Source organism: Oreochromis aureus, linkage group 11 (assembly GCF_013358895.1).
Source record: "Oreochromis aureus strain Israel breed Guangdong linkage group 11, ZZ_aureus, whole genome shotgun sequence".
Taxonomy (NCBI): Eukaryota; Metazoa; Chordata; class Actinopteri; order Cichliformes; family Cichlidae; genus Oreochromis; species Oreochromis aureus.
The window spans coordinates 23,840,050-23,860,651 of record NC_052952.1 but is presented as its reverse complement, the minus strand read 5'-3'; the positions used below and the strand labels follow the sequence as shown (position 1 = coordinate 23,860,651).

General features: G+C 42.1%; 1 protein-coding gene across 1 annotated transcript in view; it reads right to left on the bottom strand.

Moving 5' to 3' along the window:
* The window catches only part of erfl3 (Ets2 repressor factor like 3), a 61,005-nt gene extending 40,747 nt beyond the window's left edge, over nucleotides 1-20,258 (bottom strand). Inside the window, exon 1 of the mRNA XM_031744182.2 lies at nucleotides 19,569-20,258. Within this exon, the coding sequence (XP_031600042.1) occupies nucleotides 19,569-19,590 (22 nt within the window). The 5' untranslated portion in view covers nucleotides 19,591-20,258. The remainder of the gene's footprint in view (nucleotides 1-19,568) is intronic.
* Between the last annotated feature and the right edge of the window lie 344 nt (nucleotides 20,259-20,602).

The window sequence follows — 20,602 nt, the reverse complement described above, 5'->3', positions numbered from 1 at the left end:
GCAGTTCATTACTCTGAGAGAAACTGAGCACACTCGCTAGCAAGTCATCAATTATGGCCTAAATCAGGGGTGGGCAATTCATTTTCCCAGGGGGCCACAGCTTATGAAGAGATAAAAATTAATATTAAGCAGAACTGAGTTTAGATTATTGGAGTGGCCCTCCACAACAGTCCCACTTTTTCTCATGTGCCTCCTTGGGAAGATTTATTGACAACCCCTGCACAAAAGGATACCCCAATCCTTATCACTTTTTTACTCTGATGGGGGCCAAAATGTATAAAATGAACACTGTATTGTTTTTTCTATGACTTAAAACTGTGGCCACAAACTTAACAGTAAAATGTTACTAAACGTTATTGAGGTCATAGACCTAGGAAGCTGAGGGCGGATGTCTTTACAACTTCTTCTTTCTGTAGCCGAAGGGTTCACACCCTACTAATTACTATAAGCAATGCAATTTTTAAGATACTTCCCAAAAGGTTTCCCTTTTGAGACCTGGAAACTCTTTTACGAGACTAGCAGCAATGTAGGGCCCAGTGATCACAGGAAGGCAATGACATTAAGCAACTTGTAGCGACAACAAGTAAAGTGTAGCAACATGGAACGTGGGTGGATGCAGAGTTAAACTTTTGAAATTTCAAATAGCAACCAGCTATCAGCTGCTTTATGGATGGACCAGGCTTTGTACTTGAAACTAGTGACAAAAACCGTAAACTCTTCAGCCAAGTATTTACTGAGATCGGAGAACATGAAGCCGAGGGAGAATAACCTGACTTCTATATGCAACTAGAGAGATATTTAAAAGAATGGAGGTTTAAAACATTTCCCCACAGGCTTCACTTTTCAGACCCTGAAGCTATTTTCCCTCTTATTTATTTTTTATCAGCTTGTTTACGCGGGTTTTTCAGTTGGCACTGCTGCATTCATATCCTCCACCAGTCACTTATGTCACTGCGGTGGGAGATTAACCACACTAATACAGGAACTATAAAAGACCCTGAAAACTGATTTCTACTGCCATCCTCCTCAAGTCTGGCAGTCCAGATGCACAAAAACGGTTACTTCTTTCAACAGTTATAAGCACTATGAAAAAAGCACCTTTAAATTAACTTCATGGAGCTGTGTGGAATCAAATACATTACATAACAGTCAAAGTGTTTAAAGGAGCACTCAGAGAATCACTTGTATTACCTCTGCTGCTCCTTAATGCTTTCAGTTTTGTCACACCTACAACAATACCAAACAGTGGGTATTACACAGAAATACATGAACATTCAATGTCTCTGACGCTAGTAGACTTTGTGCCCTCAGTGGTTCCTGTGCGTCAGCAATGTGTGTGAACAGCACCAAAAATACACACTACTTCACTAGGTCCCATCAAGCAATTCCTTCCTCCACTTCTAGTCTATTCCTCCATCAGTCCCCCAATCCCTGACTAACACACCCCTCATGTATCCAACCCTGTGTGCTTTCCTGCCATTCTTCTACTACAGCTAATTTTAGATGAAGGAAAAGGTTCTGTCCACATCTGCTAGTCATTCTTTAAGATGTGTGCGAGTGTGTGTGTGTGTGTGTGTTTGGGATTGAGAGGAGACAGAAAGGAAACTGGTAAAAGGTCAAAGGGAGAGAGAAAAAGAGAAAAAAGGGAGAGGCGGTGGAATGGGTGCTGAAAAGCAAATAAAAGGAAAGGTATAAAAGAAACCAGGATAAAGACAGAGTCAGCGTCCCAACCAGAACAAAACGTTCATCGTGACTGATATACAATTAGATTTACAGGGTTTCCCTCTACAGTCACTCGGCAGTGGTGAACCATAAGAGAAACAAACTGCCTTCACAAGTAGAGAGAATGTGAAATAAACAAAGCATTATAATTTTGCTTGATTTACGGAGAGAAGAGGACACACAACGTTTAGTTTTGGTATGCTGGCCACAGGAGTCAAACAAAGGATGCTCACATTTCTTTTTACAGGAGCAGGATAAGAGGTGACAAGTCCTTTTCTTTCAAGGTTTTTTGTTTTAAATTAGCCTCCAGCTTCATTTGCCAGAGTTACAGAAGTTGAGTTTAAGTTTAAAACTTTTGTCTATTTTTGACAATAAATAACAAATATCTCATTAACACTGTTTTGTTGTTGCAAAAGCTTGGTCCTTGTACAATGATCCTTTTCCTTTGTGTTTATAGCGCTGAGTCACAAGAGTGGCAACAACAAATGCTGGCTGATTCAGTAAATTCAACATTTATCATGCTGTCTGCTGGAGTACAGACTACAATGTTATGTTATAATGGGAGGTTAGGGACACTGATACATTTGTACATTAAAAAAAACTCTATTGCCATCCATATGGCAAAATTTCAGGTTTTTATCTCAAACGTTTGATATATTTTCTTAATTTTGAGATATTTTCTCAGGGGTTTTAGCTAGTAAGTTACAATTTTGACATATGTAACTTAAAATTGTGAGTTAATAACACAAATTTTGGACTGATTTTTACTTTCTCTGAGTGGTGGAAAAAAAGCTGGCTCAAGGGATTGGATTAGATTAGGTGACAACATCCGATCTGTTGTTCTGTGTTTACAACGACTTATATTATGTGACGTCAGCAGCTAAAGTAACATCAAAGGGTCAACAGTGTGTAGGTTCGCATCTGAAACACCAATAAGTTTTCTTTTTGTGTTTACTGAAATTATTCCTAACATCCTCACAGTGAGGATACACATTTATAATTTAACACTGACATTGTATTGGTACATGGTACCAGCAGACACCAAAAGCAAGGTTATTTGATTGGTAGCAGGTGGAACGGTGCATTGTTACGTAAAACCTGTAAATCTGGTGTTTAGGTGTTGAATCAATGGAGCTGCAACAACAAACTCTGGCAGGTTCATGAAATTAACATTTATTGGGTTTTCTGCTGCAACCAAAGGATGCAAGTGGCACAAACAAAGACGTGTATTGTCTCCACTAGTGTGGTCTGACGTGGTCCTGTACTTCATCACCTAGAATGGAGAGAGCAAACGTCCAGAAAGAGAAAACACTGACAGGCACTCACCGGCCTGCAAATGCACACAGCACTCACACATACAGGATCCTGGCAGTCACCGCTGCGCGTCACAGTGGGCTGCCAGGGGGACACAGAGGGCAGAGCGCAGCGTGTTTATGTGTGTGCGCTTATCCCATCGTAAACAGAGACAAGAGACACATGCAGTGTCACCGCCTGTCACCACTTTCTCCTCTTCCCTTCACAGTTTCTGCCCTACGCTAACTTGCGCCTGTCTTCTGTCAAGCGATTTTCTTATGCCCTTGCCCTCGTCTTCATCCCCTCCCCCACCCCCCACCTTCACTTCCTCCAGTCTCGTTCTCCTCCTCTAACCCCAACCCACTTGGTCAGCTTGTTAAGCATGTCTCCTAAAGCTGATTAAGTAGTGTTGATCAGCCTTACGTAACACTCACCTCGCACAGACACCGCTGCCAGCCAGCAAGTCAGCCAGCCAGCATACCGTCTTTCTGGCTCTGTGTATGTGTGTGCAGGAGATTTGGAGAAATCAGAGAAGGAAACTTTACTTCAGTGAACATTGCTCTGCATGGTGTATTTGCAGTTGCAACAAGCACACACGCGCTAAGTCAGCGCATGATCTCATTGATATGAGCATATCTGCCCCACAATGCTGGAGCGTGCATGTAATTGGGGTCTTCTCAGGCTTGGACAAACGAGTGTCTGCTCCTGCTGCACGGTGTGCAGATAATCACTACTTATGCCCCTCTTAGCACTGGGCTGCCAAGAGAGGCAACGCAACCCCTACACTGAAGCACACAGACATACTTGATGTGACAGACCGAAGGCATAAATGAAGACAGCGCAATCCTACCAACCACAAGGGTGTGCACACACACATGCATGCGCTTTAAACACTGTTTTGGTGGTGCAGGTAAAGAAAGCCCTGCACCAGATTAATTGGTGGGGTGATTGAGTTAATGTGGCAGTGCACACAGGCAGGTTAAAAAGGTTGTCTCGGCCGGCTCCTCTCCTCTCCTGGTTTGCTCTCGCGTTCTGCCTCATGGGAAAGATTAGAAACCTCAGCTGGAGCAAATAAAGCTGGACGTTATGCAAGAGTAAGAGAGAGAGAGAGAAAGTGAGACAGAGAGAGAAAGGCTGATGATGATGTAACTTGAGAGAAGAGCAAAATAGAGAGATGAAGAGCAGGAGAGAAAGAGATAAAGAGACAGAGCTGTGATAGGAGCAGATGACCAAGGTCCATTGTAGCCTGAAATATGTACCCAACTGTACTATATGGTTCCAGCCACCCTTCTAAACAATAGCAGCTGATCTACACTGCTACGCAATGAGCTCAGCTGTAAACACACAGCTGCCCTGCACTGGCAGAGAGCAGTCCTCTTCAGTCTTGCACATCCTTTGCACCAACAGCACACTAAACCAGACTAATGCATAATGTAAGGTCAATCTCAGACTTATACTTGGTTTCATTAAGGCCTTCCTGAGTGACACATATGGGATTGTGTTCCCCATTCAACCTACAGTGTGATTCAGCTGGGCTGTCAGACCAACGCAGAGAGGCAAGGGTAGTGAATGCAGTGGAAGTAACACTATCCCACTGCTTAAATTGTAAAACAGATAATATGTGAATAATGGTTACTGAGGTGCTGCAGAGGTTAAAAGATAACATTATTGTGACATAAAAGGGTTGTATTTATTATGTTCAATTTAAATTATCGCCTGAAATGCACTCATCGTGAGACTTTGATACCAACAATGATGATTGTGTTAATAATAATCTTTTTCTTTGAGGGGAAGCAAATATGTATAATCAAACACCGGCTCTTTGTCAAAGAATATTTGCAAGCAAAAGGTCTGTTACATCTGCTTTAACATTTTAAACCACTTAATACTAGCAGTAAAAATTAACCTAAGCCCTAACGCAGCAATGTTATAATACAGTGATGTGAACACATTACATTTACACTCTGAAAATTTTACATTTGATAACATGATAAAGTAACATTATCCTGTCTTTGATATAACATTATAGACAGGTTAGTAAAGTTCATTTACACTGTTGTATTTACATTGTCCTATAATGATTTACAGCATTTCAGAAAAGTCTCCACCTGGTCTTTGAAATCATAGAGAAACACTGTCATATTATCACCAGTTGGTGATGTTGCAGCGTACCAAAACAAAGACCAAATGCAATTACATCATCTGTTTGTGCACCCCTGGGAAAAAATTAATATTCAATCAATGGTAAGTTAACTAAAGTGCGACAGGCTGTGAAGTGTTGGTAAAATGTGCTGTCACTGTGATATCCTGCTTGCCCTGTTGTCCTACACTAATTTAATCAAGTGCTCTTCTCTCTCTAAATGCACTGAAGTAAACATCTAATCCTGACACTAAACCCTCTATCCTGGTGTTGTTTGGAAGCCTTGTGGATTCCACATTATAATATTATCAAGACAAGAAATCTTGATTTGGCTAATAGCTTATCATCCAGCGAGGCAGCTGATACAATGCAAATAAAATTATTGCTAACTGGATGGTGTAATTTAGAACTGGGATATGTGGGGTGAATTAATTGAAAACAATTCCATGTTAGTTTCCATTTACTCAAAGTAGTTTTGTTTGCTGCTCCTTCTCTTTAATTTACAACTTGTTGACAGGTCACAGGGGGACAGGAAAGTCATTCGAAGGAACATTTATTAAAAGCTTTAATACAAATACGAGCCAGAACGACAGAAAGTGGGTGTTAGAACAAGGACCGGGTCTGGACAGCGTGATAAAGTCACATGTTATTCACACATGACAAAATAAATGTTCTACTCCCTGTAGAAAAATTGCTATAAATATTTATCAACAGTGAGCTTACTCACTTCATACACTCCTGCTGGTGATCAGAAAACCAGCTACAACAGATATATTTATTAGTGGATGTTTCAAAATTTTTACATGTTTTTTTTCTTGGCAAACTGCAAATTAAAAAAAAAAATCACAGGTGTGAGGAGACACAGAAAGAAGACTATAAGAGGAAGGAAGTGAAAAACGAGAAATGAATGAGCGATGGGGAAGGAAGGAAGTTCACCGAGATAAAAGACTGATTGGAAGAGAGAAAGAGAGCACGATGAACTTTCTCCCGTCAGTTAGTATACTGTTATGTAAGAGCTGAGTGTACACACACAGATTACCTCTGCGCGGTAGGACTCATAACATGAGGTGCAACCTCCCTGTTTGTGCTTGTATGTGGCGTGTGTGTGGGTGTAGGAGGGGATGAGAGTGTGAGCATACAGTGGCAATACCTCTCAGTTACATGTCACGCACCCAGACCTAATTTCACATATTGTACCAATGGCATACATGAAATCTATTGTCCTGAGCACTCAAATGGCTCTGATCATCCATCCAGGCTGTAAGGTGGCACTGGGGGTTTCCCATGAAGTGACAGCTGCACTGGCTTCTGGTTACACCTCCACAGCATACAACAGACAAAACTCAATGTATTTACACAGTCTCTGTGTTGTAAAATATGAATAAACAGAGGGAAATAATTGCAATTGCTTAAAAGCTGGTAAAAACTTTAGAAGGTTATCTCTATCACGCGAGCCTGCAATTTTTGCTACAAAGTGATGCGTGATGAGTGAATCGCTTTATATGTGACTCCGGACACCTGAACACAGCTGCACAAGTCATTCTATAAGTCACCTTGAAGCAAATGACTCCATACTGGCACAAAATATTGCTAGTCACCATCTGATGACAAACTTTACATTAATAGGACCTGAACCATAGACGCTAAAAAACACAGATCTAGCTTTCTGGTTGGGAAAATGAAACTAGCGACATGCTTAAACCTACATTCGTTCTGAAGGCCACCAGATGGCAACAGCTGTGGTTGCAAAAAGATTTCTGGTCCTACAGAAGGCCCATAAACCTCTATAGGACCAGAAGTCACTCATCAGTGGCTCATTCATACAGAATAAAAACTTACATCTATCTATGGTCACCCCATGTATCAAAAAGAAGGATTAGCCATGGTATCTTGCTCACTGGTTGAGGATCAATAACAAGTCATTAGCCAATGAAAAAGTGGTTTTATAGTCAAACTTTCCTCTTTACATTCAGGCAGAAAAGCTCATCTCAAGGCTTCAAAACAGGACTTCACAAACCAGTGGGTGACATCGCGGTCACTGCATCCATCTTATATACTGTATATGACCCAAATCTACCACACTCTTGGATGCGGAAACTACAACACTTTGTTTAGCTTATCGGTGGATATTTTCTATGCTGACGATGTCAGGTTTATATTGTTAACTCCTCTAAGGTCTCTAAAGTGCTAAATGTGACACAGAAAACACCTCTAACAAAGTGACGCCTAAAGAAACCATAGAAAATGTGAACGCAGGGCTTTGTTAAGCAATATGGATCCAGTGCTGGTAATCCAATCATAACTGAAACTTTCACAAATTAATAGCCAAATATTAGTATTAACCAATTTTGAAAATAGATGGTATTTAACATTGTCCATGGCTGATATTTATCTGTTGTGTCATATGACTTCTGCTCTGGCGAAATGTCTGAGTGTATTTTATTTTTTATTATCATTAATTAACTGTGTTCTGTAAAGTATTGTGTAATTACCCAAATAAAGTTTATTATCATTATTATTATTATTGTTCTTGTATCATTAAGGCTATTAGACAAATCTGTATCGGCCCAGAAATTCACAATCGGTTCATTGCTGCAAACAAGTTTACTTCAAAACACTGACATCAGTGAGTCACACGCATGCACGGATCCCACGTTCCCACACACACCTCTGCACTCTGCCTCCACTCACAACTAACCTAAGGGAAAGAGTGTACCTTCGCACAGACCCTGGCTAATTCCTGGGCCAGACGAACACAATAAACCTACTAACATGACGCCCACACACTCACGGTGAGGATACTTGCTGGGGGCTAGCTGGAGAAAATGTATGAGACTACAAAGACCCTAGTGTGAGTACGGGTAAAAGCAATTCACTTAAATTACAGTTACAGCATCTCTAATTCATTTTCTACACTCTTTCTCTAGCCTGCAGTCATGAGTGTAATATTTTGATTGGCATCTCTCAGCAAGCTGTTGATGCTGCACTTAGGTCTTGTTTCCAAGGCAACATGTATACAAAGCATTACTATTTACCACAAATGCACATGCTAGCAGCTGCAAACCAGACATGAAATGTTACTGAGAATATGCAAATAAAATCTGCTTGACTACATCCACAACATTGATTTGCTGCTCAAGATTTATGTTGCCATTGCTCAAGTTATTAATGTTATTGATGTGATATGGCCAATAACTAAGGTCCCAACACTTGAAGGTAGATTAGCTTTTAATTAGTCACACATGTAGCTTGCTTGAATTCCCACATCTTTCTCTTAATAATCTCTTACTGAAGATGAACCACCTTTAGCCCACATTATTATCTACCATCAAACCTGTGGTAGCCCCTGTTTAGCTCACTGCCTTTTACTGCATTCTTTGAAGCTTAAAAAATCCCTCTGCTGCTTTTGATCCAGTCTTCACTACTTTCATTTTCCCTCTCATCCTGTGACTGGTCAGGGGATCTAGCTCACTGTTCTCAAAACCTTTAATCTGCTAAACCAACAATCACTGCGTATATGTACAGTATTAGTATAGTATGTGTGTACGCCCACCCGCATGCAACTGCATGCCTGTTACGTAATTTCCCTGGGCCACATCTGATGCTAAAAATGGACGTGCATAAAACTATTGTGACCTAGGGCAGGACTACTGTATGGAGGTGCTGCAGCACACGCAGGATACAGACAGTGAGAGCTGAGCCTGCTGCTTAACAGTTAACCACAAATTTAAGTTTCAGAACCATTTCCTCAACTGAACTCCAACTTTGGTAGTGTTAAATAATAGATTATTACTAAATTAAGATTTGTATGAATGAAATTCTAACTATTTTGCAGTATATACCAAGGGAATCATATTTAAATGTTTCAATCCTCCCGGATATTTGCAAATTAAAGATAAAAATTGTATTAGGCAATCATTATTTTAACTCTATACTCATGAACATACAAAATGCTTGTTGTGGTTTTGCCAAGGCAGTTAAATGTACTGTCCACCAGCAGAGCAGTGAAGAGTATCAAAGGAGTATAATTTAAAACATTTAACATTCCTCAGCTAATTCTCTTCAACAGGATGACCATCAAGGCACACGTAATCCTAACTACCCAGGTAGTATAACAATATGATACGAACAAGGGACTCTACAAACTGCAGATGAAGAAAAGCAACCAGAACAGCTCTAAAAGAACTTGTAACTGAGAAAGTAGCTGTGTCTGCTGTTCACAAGTTTTAAAAATGAGACCGCTTCTGTGAAGGGCGCTCTCTGCAGGAAGCTCCCCCTTTTTCTTTTCTCTTTTAATTTCAGAAGCTTTTTCTTGCACCTTAACAGCAGGTATAAATGACTGCATCTGTGTGATGACGGCGTGGCAGTGAGCAAAGCGACCACTGCAGGGGGTATACCTTTAGCCTTGTGACAGACTAGTGACCTGTTCAGGGCGTGCATTGACTCTTACCCAATGACAGCTAGGATAAGTTCAAGCCCTCTCCTGTGATCCTGAATTAGGTAAACAGTTAAGAATATGGATGGATGGATTAAAATATTAAAAATCTTTCTCTATATAGAGCATATTCTATATACTCTTGACATAGGAATCAGAAATCAATCAATCAATCTGTAAACATTTATAAAGACTCACTAAAGCAAAAATAATATAGTGTGAAACCCATGAGTGTGAAAAAAATATATATACATAGTTCTACAAATTTCTGGTCATACTAGACAACACACATCACTGTTCTTGAGTAACTGTGACGCTTCTCCAGCATTAATAATTCACTCAAATGTCAACTGACCAACAGCGCAACTATCTAAAAAGTTCGAGTGTATGTTTGGGTCGGTTAAAGAGTGGAGAGTGGTAGACCATATAAGACTGGCTAGCACACACTTATGGACAAACCCCCTGGGAAATGTGTGTCTGTTTCCAGCAGTTTGCATCTGTGTGTGTGTGTGTGTGTGTGTGTGTGTGCTATATGATGTGCAACACTGATGGCCATCTCCATCATTAAAGTTTTATCACTCTGCTTTCCTATAAATACCTTTCCAATGATCCAATGCATTATTCAGTTTCTTTTAGGCTGGCCTACACAGATACACAGGCGGAGGAGCAGACACACAAAACACACACCTGGAGAGCCCAGAAAAAGCCAACGTCCTGCAGCGAGGAAGTCTCATGAACATTTAAGAGGGTGGGCAGAAAAAGTCAGATTTCTCTCCAGCCGAGAGCGAAATCCAACACATTTTATTCTGCTCACACATCTTGGGAGAAATTCAGTACTGTGCATGTGTTTATGTGTACAACATATGATCAACTTGGACTTGACTTTGAGCTCTTTCTTTTAATTTTCAGGCTGATTCACGAAGGTGAACATCAGTCACAACCTATTGCAGATACATTTTGACCATGACAGACAGTTTTTATATATTACACGAGCCATGTCGGCAGACAGCTGAGCTGTATCTACTTATCTGGTAAATCAGTGGTGTCCAGTGAAAGAAAAAGAGACAGTGTAGGGTGACATGAAGCAGGAGAGAGGAGGAGAAAGCTAATGGAAGTGGAGCTGCCACTGGGGTATTAGCCCATGGATTGGTGACACAGAAATGAAAGTGAGAGGGAAGAGAGGATGGTGGGATGGGAGGGTCAATCGATGCCTAAAAAGGTTTCACTCCCCTACAGGGACATGTGCATGTGTGTCTGTTCGAAATGAAAACACACTCTCTCTCTCTCTCTCTCTCTCTCTCTCTCTCCTGGACATACACACACTTTACAGAGTGATCCCATCTGGCTGAAAAGTCAGAAGTCAGGCTAAAGAGCGGGATTCAGCAGCAGGCCTTTGATTTAGGGTATATTAACATTTATGGGTCAAATTTTTGTCTGATACAGTAAATCACTGTGTTTCTAGATCTTGTGTATAAGAGAAAGTTGTCTAAAAGACAACATCAGATTAAACAGAAACTGCTGATAAAAGAACAACAGCCTCGCGCCACAAAAAGATCTTGCTACTATTACCGGATACATTTGCCTAGCAATTATGAGGTGTTTGCATGTACACACCTGCAAAAAGCCCAGCTTCTAATGTGAACTATTTGCCTGTGCTCACAGTGTTAAAAGAGCAGATTTTAAATCTGAAATATAATTTACAATGCTCACACAGAGGAAATCTTTCTATTAAGAGCAGTTTTTATTCCATTCAAATGCACACTGTTTACCTACGGCTAAACTCTTGCCGTCAAAATACACATAACTTTCCCGCTCACATGCTTACTCTATGATGAGTTGGCTCAAAGTGCAAAATAAGCTCTGACGTACAAAGCAGAACAGGTCTGAACATGGAGGAAGACAGACAGAGAGAGCCAGCAGAGCGAACAGACAGACAGGAGAAAGAGGAAAGACTGGTTGAAAAGAAAACTCTAAATGTGATCTTGCATTCCTTACATGGGGTGAAGGGAAGGAAGAAGAGGCGAGGAAAAGAGAGGGAGTAAGGGGGAAGGGAAAGGTTGGTTGGTAGAGGAGGGGGAGGAGGAGGAGGAGGGTGACAAGAGAGAAAGTTTAACTTGGCGCCAGACAGCATTTCAAAACCCGGCTGACAGCCAACCAAACAGGCACGGGCACACACGCACGCACACACACACACACACACACACACACACACACACACACACACACACACACACACACACACACACACACACACACACACACACACACACACACACACACACACACACAGCATCAGCACTGCAAGTGGCACAGAAGTCCTTTTGGTGACTTCCCATCATCCAGAATTAGATCAGATATTTGCCCTCTACCCCTGCTCCCTGGGTCCAGCACAGAGGCAGATTCCCAGATAAAAATAGCTAGGGGAACTATTCAAACACTGCTGCCTTTCTGCAGGGAGTGTCTGCTGACTGCACTGGACTTAAGGGGTTAGAGAGGGGTTAGGAGCTCCATTCAGCACCTCCCTGAATCAGAGGACAGTGGTACAGTCCAGTCTGTGCCACACTTACACACAAGCTTTTTCACACATTAGAATCATGTCAAGACATTGTGGAAAACTGCTCTTTCTCAAATGTCGTGCACAGTACGAGGTACTTTCTCACTACTGGAAATACTCTGGTTTGGGCAAAGTTGCTGCCTGGTTAGAGCGCGCAGGAGGCAGGAACCATGGTGCCCACTTCCTCACTGTGAATACACCAGACAGTTACTTGGCACTATTCTCACGCAGGGACAGTCGGATATGACAGGTTGATGATTCCAACCCTCTGCTGTTAGAATATTTGATTTTTTGGCTTCAGAAAGATGATAAAAAAGTATTTAGAATCAGGGAACAAAAGGAATAATCAGTCTAAATGGAATGCATCAAAAATTATTTATACTAAATCCTTTAAAAAAATGTCCTTTGTTCTCTTCTTTATTTATACTCTTCTCTAAAGGTTGGGGATAGGGCTCGGAGTTGTGGTCATCACTGATGATGACTTAGGGCTTTAAGATCAGGGCATTGACAAGAACTAGGGGCAGGTTAAAGGTTTTGTCGAACTCATTTTACAGCTATAATGACATGACATATGTGCAGTTACATAAGTGGGAGACTGCACTATGTATCAGCAGGTTAAAAAACTGGTTAGTGTCCAATCCCAAAGGATGCGCGGACAGAGGGCTAGACTAGTCAGCACCAAAAATACTAGTTGGTTATTTTATTAATGTACAACACCATCTTAGAAGTAACAGCTACCTGTTACTTCTACTGTTACTTCTAAGATGTCACAATGTCGCTGGTACTAACTCTCCCTCTCTCTCTGCATGATGGGAAGTTGAAAGCAGGCAAGGTGTATAATAAGGCGGGACGACAGCTATATGAACAAGCACAGTTCTGCAGTAGTACTTAGATTTAGAAAATGAGCTTCAATGCATCTCTGAAAATGGCACACAAACACACACACCTCTGAAGTGCAACTATAGCCAGATATATCAATTTAAGTTTTTATGCTTCTGTGACTGAAACACTAGAAAGAGCGAGTTCTGGCACATATGTCAGATGCAGTCTAGACATACAAATTGCCATTATTCTACATGATGAAAAACTGAGGTTAAAAAACATTATTATTATTATGCATACTTTACCATACAGCTAACAGTTGCTGAACACATGCATAACTGTTTGAATAAACACATTCACCTTACATGCAAGACCAACAGACTGCACGTTTTCCACATAGTTCTGATTGTTTTAAAGCTGTCCTGTTGTTATGAACCCTCTTGGTATGAAAATTAGCAGCCACATTGTGCGCTGACCCCTTTATGTCAAGATGCCCCCAGCAGGACCACTGTTATTGGGGTTAATCTAGATTACCAGTATAGATTACAACACCCCTGAGGCCGAGCCCAACAAAAACAGCAACCAATGGGTGCAGCTCTGTCAACAGAGGATTGCAACAAACTACTCTGTGTTAATGTATGTGTGCAGTAGGCCAGGCAGTTGTGGTGTGGTTAGAGGAGGTAATGGATGAAGGAAGAGGTAGCTAACTGACTAAGTGCTGTCACAGTGTTGACACCTTACACCCTGATTATACTCCAACCAGTGGAGAGGTGACAATACAGGCTCTAACTTAAAGGACAGGTCATTGTGTCGTGAGGATCCAAAATAAAACCTCTCATCTGGAAGGATCAGAGGAATAGAGTTACCTGGTCTTCACACCGGCATGTGTGTGTGTGTGTGTGTGTGTTTATGGCATCAGACTCGGCTCGGTTTCAGTGGCGCTGCCGTCACCAAAAAGCCGTTACATACACCCACAAGTGCCGCTGTACAAGCTTTGTTCAACAAGTAATACCTTTACAGAGCTGGCCACCCAGAAACCTTCATATACACACACTTCATATTCTTTTACAACAACATGCCATTCTGTGCCTCGCACCGAGTCACCTCCACAGCTCCGTAAACTCCCCGTATTACATTACAATGCACATGCATGCACAAACGCAGGCAGCTGCTGAACAGTGCAGGTCAACCCATGCACACCAACACACCCCTCTGCATTCTCAACATGAATTTTGATACCCATTTGAAAAGGGACCCTTATCTGTGTGTATGTGTGTGTGGATCTGCAGCTAGCTTTAAAATAGAGTACAACTTCTACTCTCATAGAATAACAGACACATAGTATCCTTATGAGGCACTGAAAATATCTCTACATCATCATCACTGTGTTCAGGAGAAGCTTGAAGAGATAGTAAGTGTTGTGTTTTCCCCTCGTGTGTAATGCAACACAGCCGGCAACTATTAACCTTCTAAGCAGGAATGTGGGAGGTCCAAGAATTCCCATAAAAAGCAGCAGCGAATACGAGTGTTTGTGTATGTTACACATATGTTCTTCAAAAGTGTTACTCTTATCTGTCAACAGTTCATCCCATTCAGACACGCAGACCCACCCCATTACCACCTCTGACCAATAACCAATAAAGCCAATACCAGGGTCATGCTGACACCCCAGCCAGTGATCTCTTAGTAAAACTAGGCTCAGATTGCTACTGCAGACAAACGCAGGGGCTTTCTATGTAAACTTAAAGTTCTTTAAGTCTGAAACCAAGATGCAAGACATTTTCTTTTTATTGTGCCACTAAAACAAAATAGTAACACTTACAAAAGATATGAAATATTAGAATACTGGATTACCATATTTATAAAGGTGCACTTAAGGAGGGTGTAAAAAATTCACACGGGTAAAATATTGCACAGAAAGTGTAATCTGTACAAATCTGTACGATAAAATAAACTGTTTTCGGTTTTCTCCTGGTTCAAAATGGGTCTTTTGGGTGGGGCGCTGACAAAGCACATAAGTGATTGGTACACATAACCTCAAGGCAAAAACACTGTGTTACCCAACTTAAAAGATATCTATGCATCTTCTTGTCATCTCTGACTGTTTGATAAACAAAAAATGTGTTTTATGCTTGATTAAATTAAGCGCACTTTATGCAAGCAGTTAAAAATACATTTAACCGCATACCCAAACATAAGAGCTGAAAGAAATGGTGCCCAGGGTATATAGTGCCTTTGTGGATTCACTCTGTCCTCCTCCGCACAGTACAGGACTAGACCTCAGATGTGAGGTTAATGTGTGGGTCTCTGAGGCGGGGGTGGGTGGGCACGGGGGTGAATGCGCTGAGAGCGGTGCTGGACAGCGGTCAGAGGCGTTCGAACTATCAAGGGTAATGCAGCCTTGTTGGCTGCTGTCTCTCACTGGTCTCCCTGGTCAAGGGCGGCACAGGACTAATGATGGGGAGGTCCATTAGTGTCGACTGGCTGAGCACATTGTTCCCTTTGGTGAAATTCCTGGCTAAATACAGACATTTGAAGACGCCCCCCAACCACCTTGCACGCAGCACACACACACAACAGAAGTCATTTGTCAACTACAAAGCATGATATTAAAACTTTTACAATGAAAAAGAGTGTGACACAGAAGAAGCTGCAAATGCATTAGAAACATCTTGCTTAGAAAATCAACCTATTACTTCTTGTAAAATCAGAGATATGAGCAATACATTAAGCTTGGGATGAACACTTTCATACAGAGTAAAGCCAGCCACAAGGCAGCATATTTAATGACTAACCTCATGTTATGGATGGGGCCATTTACACGTTTTGTTGGCTGAGGTTTCGCAAACTTTTCTGCATCTTCATCCTGACATTTGAGCCACACTTGAAGGAATATTTAACTCTCAATGGCACCTCAGTGTTTGCTTGGAACTAAAGGAGCATGTGGACCTGAAAAGGTGTGGACCTGAAAATATAGGTCATGTTATTTATTCATTTATTCTAAAGGCTTATTTTTTTTAATGTATTTTTGTTTATTTCTTGAGCTGCACAAATACGTTAAGGGCTGCATACAATTTCCGTCTACTATTGTTTTACTAACCTTGGCTTAATAGTTTCTAAACTATTTCTAAGAAGCTGTATGTTCACACAATCAAAGTAAATTCTCTGCAGATTTACAAGCCTTTTCACATGAACAATTACAATGATACGACACCTTCTGAAAGTATGCTTCCTGAGCCTGATCACAGTAGGGCACTGTCCCATAAAGGAGGCTGTAAAACTGTACTGGATAGTAGGAGGCAGTGGTTTTGCTGTGGTCAGCATTGCAAGGGAGTTTTCACAGATAAGGCTAATCGCTGTGCTTATCATCACAGCGGTTGTTGAGATTGAAAAGCATATGCTAGCAATCACACATGTGAACCCACACAGGGAGGAATGGCGAAATATCCACTCTCAAGTGACTGGTCACAAACAGCCCTTTTGTCTCCAGCCCTGCCATAACAAACTCCAGGGAATATAGGAGAAGAATAAAACAGTCACATTTAAATGAACTGGTGACGAACAGGTCAAAATGTCCAAATTTACTTCACTTTTCTCTCTCACACACACACATTTCACAGGCATGCTGAAGTGCGGTCTCTTCGTGTGTCAAAAGCACCTCCAAACTATGAGCTGCTCCCCACCATTATTATCATAAAGAGAGGTCCCCGGCCCCACAAGTCCACACACAATCACTCTCAGGCCCTGCCCCACTCCCACCATTGTCCCACACTCCACTCACACATACACACACGCACAATGGCCACTCCAGAGCCAAGGGTCCCACTATGCAATCGCGTCACACAAAGACACAAACCAGTCCTTATCACATCAGAGAGGGAAGCGAATGACAGGGGCCCAAAAGTAGAGGAAAACAGGTGAGATACAAAAGCTAGAGCTCAGATTGTGTGGTGAGCGTGCAGATAACATATTAGGGAGTTATTATTGTGTTTCTGTAAGCTCTTATCACCCAAGCTTAATCAATCATTAGCACACCCTCCAAGGGACACACAAAGATAGATTAATGATGTGTGTACATACCACCTCACTGCTGACTAATGCAACCTGAAGAATACTTGGAATGCTTGCAGCCAATCCCCCCAGACTACATCAAGCACTAACAAAGACCAGGTAAACAGCAGTGATTCTGATTAAATGGGGATACTTTCCAAAACAGTAATCCTATCATGTATTCAGCTTAATAAAGTGGGCGTAGAAAACAAAAGCGTAAAGGAAGTGCTGGAGAGAAAAGGACATAAGCTCTATAGAGGCAGCAGCTTATCATATGGGACATAAATCCCACATCAAACAGTCCCAGGAATGAATGATTACATTTTTCATCCCACACATTACCCATGGACTGCTGTCGGCTCCTTCCACATCCAACAAAAGAGTTAAGGGTTAAAGCGCCGATCGCGAACGACAGCAACAACAGGAGATCAGACAGATCAAGAGAGCGGCACAGATTAGCCAGTTCAATAATTCAACTATTTAAAGGTGCTGTTATAGGATCAGATTTGCTGTTACATAATGGCTTTGAGATGACGTGCATATACTTATGAACTACGGCTGAAATGATTAATCAGCAGGATGAATCAAATTTGTGAAATCTGTGATGAATCTTGTGAGGAACAGACAACTTTTTAAAATTTTAAGCAATGCTAAACCTTAATGTTCAGATTATTATGAAAAAACAATCGTAGTCTTTTGATTTTTCACTTCAGGAACACTATTCTTTTTTAAGTAACAATTCCTTTTTTATTTCCTCAAGCTTCAAGACATCTGTTGTTTATCATATAGGTTGAAAAAGTAAGAGGAAAATGCACAGACTTCTGTTATGTAAGATAACACAGACAGTTTCCCTAACTACATGCACAACAATTATCTTTACGTGCACAGCCACGCTCCTAAAGCAAGAAAAAAACACTGATATTTGGTCAAAATTTCAACAAAATGTAAAAAATACGAGTGGTCATTTACAGACTGCCTCACCATCGTTGCATTCAAATGCAAAATAACACTGGTGGGATGTTTGTGTACACTTACGATGTCATGCAAAAGAGCCACAGTTAACCTTTTACTGAACAGATAGCAAACACAAACACACACAAGCTGCATACATCAAACCTATTACCTAAACCCAATCAATTTTTACTGCCTTCCCACATGGGCTCAGGCTATCTGCTGCCACACAAGCATGCATTTCCTCGTCATAAAAGGGCTACTTGTGGTGGGATGTGGTGTGATGTCACGGCAGCCTACTCGGGCTGCTGCAGGGAGTGTGTGTTTTTGAGTGAACGTGTGTGTGTGTAGGAATGTGGAGGGTAAAGGGGCTGAGGGTGGGTGAAGGGGACAGGGTGGGGGGAGGGGTCCCGAGTGGGAAGTGTCCTGCACTGCTTGACATGCCCCCACGCCAAATGCTTAGAAAGTCACCACATTGTTCTGGCAGCAAAGCACACTTATTAAAGATGCAGATACACGCGTGTTATTAAAATTATTTAATAACAAGTGTTTGTTTCTAAAGCTTGGACAAGGCATCAGATTATTTGCTTACTATTTGTAAGTTATGAGACTACTCAGACTCTAGTTCGTTGTTATTGCTGTCTTTTCAGTCTATTTGGTGCGGGCATATTGTTTTAAGCATCGCAATACTAAGATAAAAATCATGCAAAAGGCTAAACACTGCAGTATAATTGACTGAGATATACAGAACCTCAAATATCTTCACTTTTGCTGAAACAAATTGTAGCTTTGTGACTTGAAGAAAGAATAGTGTTAGGCACACACGTTATGACCAGCCCTCAAAAAATAAAATGCATAGATGGCACACATGAGTGTACTTCCACTTCCTCTTTTGTGCAAAGGAAAAAAATGCACTGGCTTCAATAGAGAAAGGGAGCAACAAGAACAAACTTATGCAAGCATTTCAGGAATTAGACAAACAGACACCCATACAGACCTCAGCTGACTGCTGGGAATCCCCCCCCCCCACACACACACACACACACACACACACACACCCACACACACACACACACACACACACACACTCCTCACTTCAAACACCGTGACAGACCTGACAATGCTCCTTAGAGTGAGTTAATATCACGTTGCTACGAGCATACCTGCCTTCATCCAATCACCTGAACACTGCTCCCTCATCATCTCGTAGACATTGTGCTTCTAGGATTTTTACTGAGCTCTCTGAAAGTTTCTGGATGGAGAAATCAAGTTGTCTGGGTGACACGGAGGATGTCGCTTTCACCACTGTACAGTAGTTTAACCACTTCCTCTTAAAACTGGAGTACAGTACTAACCTGGACCAGATTGCTATTACTTATCAAGCGAAACCACTGGCTGCTGCGCCGCTCGTGAGAAACGAGTCAAATCAACAGGTTTTCATTTGTGGCTTTCAGGCTGGAAGCGGGTGGTTAACTGTCTTGCCTTGTTAGTAAATCAGCTATGTGCCGGTAGTTACTGTGAAGCTTTGCAGATTACAGCCTCTGGAAGTAAAAAAAAGAAATAATAAAATAACAGTAATAGTGGGAGAGGCGAAAGCTTACCAGTATCTCCAGGTGTTTTCATTCTTTCCGCTTTAGCTCTTCGGCAGGACAGCTAAAGTTTGCTAAACTGGGAAAATTCCACAAAGCTGCTTGTGGAAAGAAAAGTCAGTCTCTCGGCCTCTTCCTCCGGCTCTGCTTTGCAATCTCGTGAAGAACTCGCAGAAGATACGAGGCAAACTTTTACGGCTTCAGCTCCAGCGGCTCTCTCTATTCGTTTAGCCGCCACCAGGCACTCTCTAGCCCCCCCAACCTCTTTCTCTCGGTGCGGTCCTAAACCAGCTATCTCACAAGTAGGACTCGGTTTATGCCCGCACCTCGTCGGTCCTCTCGTCCCGTAACTCGCAGCCTCAAATCTGCTCAAGTTGCTCAAGAAAGACGGTCAACCGTCCCGACTCGAGCCAGGCGAAAAGCGTCGCTCTCTTCTCTTCCAACAACTTGTTTCGCTAACTGTCCGGTAGCTGTTTACTCCGTCTCAACCGCATCTTCGTCGCTGTTTGACATCTCTCCGCCGCGAACCCGCCTTACTTCTCTGACAGAAATTAACGTTAAAAAGGAACCTCTCTTTCTTCACGGACTTTTTCAGTCTTCCACTCACTCTCGCACCACTCGGCGCTCACTCTCTCCTCCCCCCGTGCCTCTCTCCGTCCTCGGAGTGTCGTGTTTCGCTCGCTCTCTTCTTTAGCGGGGCCCGCCCACACTGACGGGAGACGAGGAGGGAGGGGGGGGGCTAACGTGGCGAGTCACGCCCCCACTCACCACGAGCCGGGACCCGGGCTGGCGTCACTGCAGCACGCGGCGTTGCCTGGGAGACCGTTACAGCGCGCCGCTGCCGTGGTGACTTCACGGCGAATCGTGCGGATAGAGAGAGGCGCGAGAGCGGCTCGACTCGCAGCGTTCATTTACGTCAGTCAGGTATCAATTAGGCCTCTTCCTATGAGGATAGTTACACTTATTAAAGTAGAAAAACAACAAGAAAACGTCAGTTAGTGATTAATACTGACATCAGGGGGATATACTCATCTTTTTTTCGCATG